The sequence below is a fragment of the Nicotiana tomentosiformis genome, chromosome 8 (genome assembly GCF_000390325.3).
Source record: "Nicotiana tomentosiformis chromosome 8, ASM39032v3, whole genome shotgun sequence".
In the NCBI taxonomy this organism is placed as follows: domain Eukaryota; kingdom Viridiplantae; phylum Streptophyta; class Magnoliopsida; order Solanales; family Solanaceae; genus Nicotiana; species Nicotiana tomentosiformis.
Genome location: NC_090819.1, coordinates 79979908 through 79989077, shown reverse-complemented (window position 1 = coordinate 79989077; position 9170 = coordinate 79979908). Strand labels below are relative to the sequence as shown.

The 9170-nt window shown below is 35.1% G+C and overlaps 1 protein-coding gene across 1 annotated transcript; it reads right to left on the bottom strand.

Moving 5' to 3' along the window:
* Window positions 1-1806: 1806 nt before the first annotated feature.
* Window positions 1807-3567, bottom strand: LOC104119830 (aspartyl protease AED1-like). The gene is made up of 2 exons (XM_009631423.4): window positions 3351-3567; window positions 1807-3140 (listed from the first exon to the last, which is right to left on the bottom strand). Exons 1-2 carry the CDS (start codon window positions 3505-3507, stop codon window positions 1960-1962), a joined length of 1338 nt encoding a protein of 445 aa, XP_009629718.1. The 5' UTR covers window positions 3508-3567; the 3' UTR covers window positions 1807-1959.
* Window positions 3568-9170: the final 5603 nt, after the last annotated feature.

The following is a 9170-nucleotide window of genomic DNA, read 5'->3' as shown; positions in this document are numbered from 1 at the left end:
CTTGAAAAAGTGTAGATTTTATTTGAAAAAAAAGTCTTTTGAAAAATGTCTATTAAATGAGTGCTTAGAAAAGTTGGTTTATAATACCTACTTCACTAATAAAATGAGCTTATGTTTTAAAATATTTGACGTTGAAACAAAAGTGGCCATTTGTATAAAGTAAGAATCATTTAAGAAGGTGGGATTTAGATATACCTTGAAAATTTGATTTCAAACCTTATATTCAAATTTGAAGAAATCGTTTGAAGATCTTTTAATCGCAGCAGTGTTTGTTTGATTTGCAGAAATAGCCAGCTTATGGAAATCATTTTCTGGTGTTTTCAGTTTTAATATATATATAATTCATGTATAATATGTATATAATCGAATATAATCTGTATATACTGATAAGAAAAAAATAAATTGCAAATCCGACCGATTACTTTTGTAATGATTCCAAAAACTAAGAGGCCGTTGGTTAGAAGAATTGGAGAAATAATTCCAGCATTTAATAACATATGTATAATTCATGTATAATATGTATACAATCATGTTTAATCTACGTATACCAATTAAAAAAGCAAATAATAAATTTGGCCGATTATTTTTGTAAAGATTCCAAAAACTAAGAGATCGTCGGTTAGAAGGATTGGAGAAATAATTCCAGCATTTAATAACATATGTATAATTCATGTATAATATGTATACAATCGTGTTTAATCTATGTATACCGATTAAAAAAGCAAATAATAAATTCGGCCGATTATTTTTATAAAGATTCCAAAAACTAAGAGATCGTGGGTTAGAAGGATTGGAGAAATAATTCCACCATATAATAATATTATGTTTGGTTAGAAGAATCAATATTAATAATAACAATAACCCTAGTATAATTATATGCAATGTTTCACTGGCGGGGAAAGACTAATTCGCATAATTTTATGCAACATTTGGTTGGCGATATTAAATAATTATTGTATTAAGTTTAAAGAAAATTACATATTATATTATGTGGGTTAAAATTAATATAAAATAATATTAATATTTGTATTATCAATACGAGAAGCAAGTGTTCTACATACACTAAAAATATCCTTAAAGTAAGTAATGCTCGCATAACAATCCTTTGATTATCAATTCCTGCACAATTTCTATAATATTAAATACCGCACAATACTTCATCATTATTCACCACACAAATATTAATTTCTTGCAATTATAACCTCTAACATAACTAGCATGTGAATCAAAACGATCTCTGCGAAATCAAAAAAGGCTACTCGAGTAATTGCTTAAATTTTCCAATATGATTGTTGGATAAACCAAAATTAAACAAAAATAAAACTAAAAATGAAATTCCATAATTAAAGTCGTGTATTCAAATTTCAAAATAATCGAACAGATAAAAAGACGGATTCTAAGAGACTGGTTGGATAGGAATAACAAGTAAGAGAATGACAAATTATATGGTTAATTCTAGAACATTATGATACTAGAACTTTAAAGAATATGTTAAAAATGGGTAATTGATGATACTAAAATGGAGAAATTCAATGATTATAGGGATAATTAATTCCCAAATGACAGTACATTGTGTTTTTATATTGTTCATACTTCAACGACATGATCATTGGAAACAGTTTAGAACTATTCGGCACTCCCTTAGCTTGAGCTTTTATGCTTGGAACAATTGATAGAATCCCCACTATCAGGAGAAATTCAAAGTACGATAGTGTTTTTTTCTTATTCCAGTGGCAAGAATACACATGCATAAAAGGTCAGGATAATTATGAGCCAGATTCACACAGTAAAAGAAACCATAAGTAACTTAATTTGTAGGAATAAATGAGCTTGTAAAAGATTATAACATGATTACACAATTATGCTAATGAAGCAGAAATATGAATCGGCTTTTATCATTAAACACGACCCCACAACTACGTTGTTCCCAATTAATTTTCAATATTCTTCTAGGTCTGATCAGCTATCACAGTTACTAGCAAATCCAATTCTTTCCCCTTTCAAATCATAAATCACATTCATTCCTCGCTGCTGAACGTTACCAATAATGCTATAGCTTTCCGTTGCAGAAAAAGCCAAACATTTCACTCTATTATCTTTCATCCATAAAATCCCATTGTTTGACAACTTCACATCAGTAGTAGTACTAGTTCCTTCTCCAAAATGGAATTTAATCTCTGGTAAAGCAATTTGTTCGTATCCATTGAAGCTGTAGCAGGTGTCCATCAGCTCATCAACATTTTCTAATAATGTGTAACTCAACATGGACTCTCTAAATGCAGTACGAAGTGCAGAGTAAACCACCTGTGGCAATCGAGTGATTACCGTTCCACTGTCTATAATTGTTCCTTCATTAGTGAATGTTATCGACGGGACGTTGAGTTTATTTCCAGCTACACTTATTCCAACTAGGTCAAGATAGTAGTATACTGGTTCGGGGCCTTTTACCAATGGTGTAAATTGGAATGAACAAGTGTACAATATTTTTAGCGCTTCCGTCCCAAAATACATATTTCCAACAAGGCTATTTGTTAATGGGATAAAATAGCTAAACATTTTCATTGACGAATCACTTTGAGATGGTAAAGATAACTCACCTCTGCCAAGTCCAAGTATTCCAGCTGCATCACCAAAGTTATTGCCAGTTTCATCAACATTTTCTTGGCCACAACCAAATCGGAAGTTCATTATTGCACCAAAACCATCTATAATGAGAATATCACATCCCCAAGTACCATTTGTATACGAGTTATCACCATAAATGACGTTAAATATACCATTGCACGAACTGTTTGTATATGTCAAAGAGTTTGAAGGATTGTACAGAGAATCGTCTGATTTGCAACCTTTAGTGCAAGATTGGCAACGTACCCAACTCGATTCACTACCAGTATCCACCATTAAGTGATAGTCTTGTCGTGGTGTGCCAAGACTTACCTTTACTGTATAGGACCCATAATTATAATTAACCGGATCATTACTGTAAAGGTGGTCATTAACTCTTTTATTGATTGAACGAACTCTAGCTTGATCCCAATTTAGAAGTTCGTTGGATGATGGAGTTTTCGTTCGACTAGCATTTGGAAAGCAAGGTCCATATCTAGATACGATTTCCAATTTCTGCGATCCGATTTTTGGACCTATATGATACCATAATTATTTCGTCAGCACTTTAAAACCAATTTCAATAGATGAATAAGGCAACTTAACTCTAACTCTAATACTATATCATAATACGCATATAAACATATTATTGGGAACGATGCGATTCCATACCATCACACACATACTAATGAGACACCCAAGAATTCACGGTTAGATAAAGATTAATAATTAATACTATAATATACCTGAGGTTGACCTTTGGCAGTAGGGTTTTGGCTCCAAGGAGCTGACATTAACCACCTTATGGTGAGGTGCTGCTCTGATTGCCTCTCCATAAATAGGCAGTGTTAGGTAATACACCAAAAAGAAGCATGTGGAAATATGTTTAATCATCCAAGCCATATATAGAAGGAATGAAACTCAACACACAATTTTGTGTTCGTTACATGTAATCTGATTCTTCGCTCATTTAATTTGTTTATCAACCCACAATTTATAACTTGAGTTTGAGTCACATATACTTGCAAAAGACAAGAAGTCAAGCCAACGACGACTTTTTTTTTGATAATAAAGGAAGCTTTATATTAGTACTACGAAGTTTGCAAAATATTACAACACATAGTTATGTCACTTAGGACATTTTCATTCCCTAGACTTGCTAGTGTATTACATATACTTTCTCGTAAATATTTAAAAAATGGATTATCTCCTTGCTTGTCCTTTTCATAAGTTTGCACAGCAAAATGGGGTGGACTTGCAAAGTCTTTTGCCTTCTTGAGGTTGGACTGACTCTTTCTTAGCTAATATATTCCCTAACGACGACTTGGAGTCTTTGGAATTCTTTTATCTTTTTCACACATTATTGACCATTCTTGAATCATTGACAAGGTGGGGAGGGGGAAGGACATCTTTGGAAGATTATTTTAGAAGTTTTGAACGCTATATTTATCAAATATGAGGTTACACCATTAGAAATAACTTGTTTTACTTTATGTATTTTTATTAGTAATTAATATAAGCGTCAAGGAATTAACTCACCACTAGGCCAAAATATAAACCTCCATTTATTCCCAATTATTGACCATGTCTCCTGAGGGTGAATGACACGAATGAGACACTTTAGTGCTAACTTCAAGTTTAACAAGTGTTGGCCTCCCTTGCTTCATAAATAACATTTTTGACTTTTGACCTTAAAGTTTTGTCCACGGGACAAGCAAAAGTCAAAATATTAAGAGTGGCCAGGTAAAATGCATACATGTTAATCCATTCTCGCTAAATAAAGTACTATACATCTAGGGATTGAAAGTTCAAACTTTTCTAGTCATAATACAATAATATCATTTGAATGAATCACAGTCAAATTCCCAAACTCACTTAATTTTTAAAAAGAGCATTGAGTGGTAGCTAGCGTACTAGAAATCTAGAACTTCTATTATTAGGCCTCAACATAACTAATTGAATTAAGTTTCATTTACGTGCATACAGTTAAGGACATTGGAAATTTGAGAATTAAATGTCATAATTTTCGTATTATTGAAATTATTCGAATCAAGTACTAGGCTAGAGAACCTTTGACCCAATTATAATTGAAGAGTAGGTCAGTCCACTAGTAATCCAAATCAACGGGGTCTTTCATCTTAAAGCAGGTCATTGAAACCAGAATATACGCCTATTTGCATGGTGGAAATTTGCACTTTTACTATTGAACTGTATTTACCCTTAAAATCGGATAACAATTAAATTTATAAGTAGTTTTAAGGATATATGATTTCACGTGGTACAAACTGAGAAATATGAAAATTGAAGTTAGAAATTAACTGTAAAATAAAGCAAACCGATATATCATACAGTTTTGGCCCTTGAGCTAGATTGCCCTCGCACCAACTAAGTGAATAAGAGAGTTTAAGAAAGAAAGCGTAAAATATTGCTTTGTTATGCGTGAATCTGTCCTTACAAAATGATTGGAACCCCCTTTATATAGTAGAGGAGTTCTAGATATGGTACAATTCTAAATACAGAAGAAAATCTCCTGATTGGCTAATCAACCGGTCTTGACTTGATACATGCCGAGATCTTCGCCACAATCCTCGCCTGATCACGGATTCCTCGGCTTTCTGTTATTCGACTTAGCAGGCTTCCTTCGATCTCGCTAGATCTCTATTCTTCTCGGTCTCGACCTTAGTTGGTCTCGATCTCGATCGATCCCTGAATCACGAAATAGGCAATATTTACTCATGTAACGATCCAATATAACTTGGGATTGAACCTCGGTCTCGATTAACCATACAAAATCGGGCTTATCCTATTTTGACCGTATACAAATAGTCCCCTCATTTTTTGAACAATAATGACAAGAAACGATTTGAGCCTTCGATCATGACGTAATTGCCATGACATAAGCAGCAGATGTGACCGAAATGTCTCGTCGGTACAATTTCCCAAGTATTTAATGCGCGTCAGTCGACGGTCGGCCACTACCAGTTTTGAACCGTCGTTGTGAAACCGACAAATAACCCCCTTCTTCATTATTTCAAACTTTACTTTCAAATCTTTTTTCATTCCAATCTCCATAGTTCTTTGCCTTCTTCAAAGCTTCATATCTTCAGATCTTTGAGTTTCTTTGCTTGTTCTTCCTAAAACACCAAATACTTCAGTCTACATCATTCTTTACCCACAAAAACTAAATGTCCAAAACATCTAAAACTGTTCCGCAGAAAGAGGTTGCTTCCTCCTCTTGGCCGGCCGGCGAGAAACCAGGTGGTGGAGCCACGCCTTGAAGAACTTATTCCCGGGGAGAGGGAGGGTGTGTCATTGATTCCGACTTTAAGGTCGAGAAACCCTCATCGATTCCTGGTCGATGCGAGCCGGTATTGAGATATATATGCTCGATATCCAAAAGCCTCCTTGACCAGGTGAAGAAAGATTACAACTGGAGAAATAAAGAGGTTGTAATACCGGCACTAGAAGAAGCGATCACCACCCACGTGGAAGGGTTCGTGAGTATTTATACTTATCCTTTCACATTGGGTCCCCTCAATCCGGTCATCGTAAACTTCTGCAAAAAATACCAGGTGACCCTCGGCAATATTCACTCTTCTTTCTGGAGGATCGTAATACTGCTCCGTTTCTTCGTGAGAAAAATCGACGGGCTTCCCTTCACCCTTGACCACCTCATAAGATTATATAGCCCTCGAATCGAGGTGGGCTAATAAATCTTCAACATCGGGCCACCAAGGCGCTCATCTCGAGTATAGATGAAGACAAAGATCGAGTATGGATGGGCCGGTTCGTTCGGGTGAGGACCACGGACCTAATCCCGGATGAAAGCATGCCATTTTATGAGAAATGGAATATGAAATGTAAGTATGATTCCGTATTTAATTTATGTTCGTTGTTTTTACTTTTCATCATTTCTTATCAGTATTTTTCTCGATGCATTCGTTGCTTGGATGCCAGGTGCGATTCCCCACCTCGAGAACTAGGTTAGGAGCCTGGTTTCGACATCAACATATGTCGAGCGCGCATGGCGCGATTTGTCAAAGGGCCGGTGGGAGGCTTGTACTCATGGTAAGCCTTCTTCCTGACTTACTGATTTGCCTATCGTTCAAGCATCTTTTCAAATATGAGTTTACTTACTTTCTCCTTTTGTAGGTCTCGGAAAGGATGCGACTATAAGACCCCCGTCCGGTGATGAAGAAGTTTCACCACCTATCTCGAAACCGGCGAAGGAGAATAAGAGGAAAATGGCCTCGAACTCCGAGGGTCAAAAACCCAAGAAGAGAACAGCCCATAAACCCAAGGGGAACACAATCCCGCTGACTATGGAGTCAGTCCAAAGACTAAGGGAAGAAGAAGAATAAGAAGAAGAAGAAGAAGAGAAAGAAGATGATTGTGATGACCCAAAATGTCATCTTTAAATTTAATAATTAATTATGTGTTCTAAGACCTCAAAAAGCACTATTTATCATCTCTCGACTTGCGTGCACAGTCCGTAAAATTTTTCGGAAAGCTTTTATGTGAAAAATGGATTAAAATGTGAATTAGAGCTTTAAAACTCAATTGAGTTAATTTTGGTCAATATTTTGAGCAAATGGACTTAGATCAGTGTTTTGATAGTTCTGGTAGGTCCGTATCATGATTTGGGACTTGGGCATATTCCCGAAATTTAATTCCGAGGTCCCTAGCTCGAGATATAGAATTTTGATAAAAAATTAAAAGTCTAAGTTCAAATAGTGACCGGATGTCGAATTATATGCAAACTACTCCGGAATAGAATTTTGATGATTTCAACAGCTCTGTATGGTAATTTTGGACTTAGGAGCGTGATCGGAATTTTATTTGGAAGTCCGTAGTAAAATTATGCTTGAAATGGCTAAAATAGGAATTTAAGTTTGAAAGTTTGATCGGGGAGTTGACTTTTTGATATCGGGGTCGGAATCCAGTTCTGAAAATTTTTACAACTCTGTTATGTTATTTATGACTTATGTACAAAATTTTAGGTCAATCGGACTTGATTTGATAGGTTTCGACATCGAATGTAGAAGTTGGAAATTCTTGAGTTTTATTAAGCTTGAATTGGGGTGTGATTTGTGATTTTAGCATTGTTTGACTTGATTTGAGGTTTCAAATAAGTTCGTATGATGTTTTAGGACTTGCTGGTGTATTGGGTTGAGGTCCCGAGGGTCTCGAGTGAGTTTCAGATAGTTAACGGATCAAAAATGGGACTTAGGTGCTGCAAAAGCTGCTGCAATTTTTCTGCTGGAAATGCCTGTCAAAATCGGGCTCCCTGACAAATCGGACTCCCTGATAAATCGAGCTCCCTGACAAATCGGGCTTCTTGACAAATCCGGCTCCCTGACAAATTGAGTTCCTTGACAAATCGAGCTCCCTGACAAGACAAATCGACCTCCCTGGTAAATCGGGTTCCCTGGCAAATCGAGCTCCCTGACAAATCAGGCTCCCTGACAGATCTGTAAGTTATAAAAACAGGGAACTTCGTCCCATTTGCCATTTTTGACGAATTAGAGCTTGAGAAGAGTCGATTTTGATATATTTTCAAGGAAAAACATTGGGGGTAAGTGATTCTAACTCGGATTTGGTCAATATACACGAATATATCATTGTTTTAACCATTTAATTAGTGTTTTGAGAGAGGAATTTGGAAAAAATTTAGAAATCTCATAGAAACGAATTTTTGAGATTTCGGTGTCGATCCGGAGTTGGATTTGAGTGAAAACTGGTATGGTTGGACTCGTAATTGAATGGGTTATCGGATTTTGTGAGTTTCGCCGGATTCCGAGACGTGGGCCTCACATGCGATTTTTGAGCTAATTTCGGATTTTATTGAAAAATATAGTTTTTTTATGAAATTGATTCCTATAATTTTTGTTGACTGTATCGAATTAATTATGACTAGATACGAGTCGATCGGAGTCGGAAAATCGAGAAAAAAGCATAATACTTGGTTAAATTGGAGCAAGTCGAGGTAGGTGACTTGTCTAACCTTTTGTGGGAAAATTTTTCCTAGGAGTGGTATTGATGTGATTATTGAAATGTGTTGAAAGTCGTGTGCATGAGGTGACGAGTGAGTACACGGGCTAAATGTGAAAGATTAAATTTTTAAATTGGGTAGATCACCGTTAAGCATTTATTAAATTATTTTATCTTGTTATATTCTTCATCATTGATCTGAGATATATATTTCAAATTTGTTTGACCTTTTCGTACTAATTGTTTTACCTATTTAGTTGAAACTTGGTTTCTTTTATTCTGTGCATTATTTGAAGGTTGATTTTTTTAAAATTAAATATTATTAATATGAAGTATTTGACATTTTTAAACTTGATATTGAAGCAACGTATTAAAGATTTTGAAGTATTATTTTCCTGAATTATTTACTCCTAAATATTTTTGTAAGATTTTCTTACTCATTGTGATGGAGCCGTGAGCTCTTTATTATGGAAAAATATTATTGATAATTTATTTTGGCATGCGCCGTGAGCTCTTTATTGTGAAAAAATATTATTTTTGAATTATTTTGGCATGTTAAATTATTTGAGCACTTG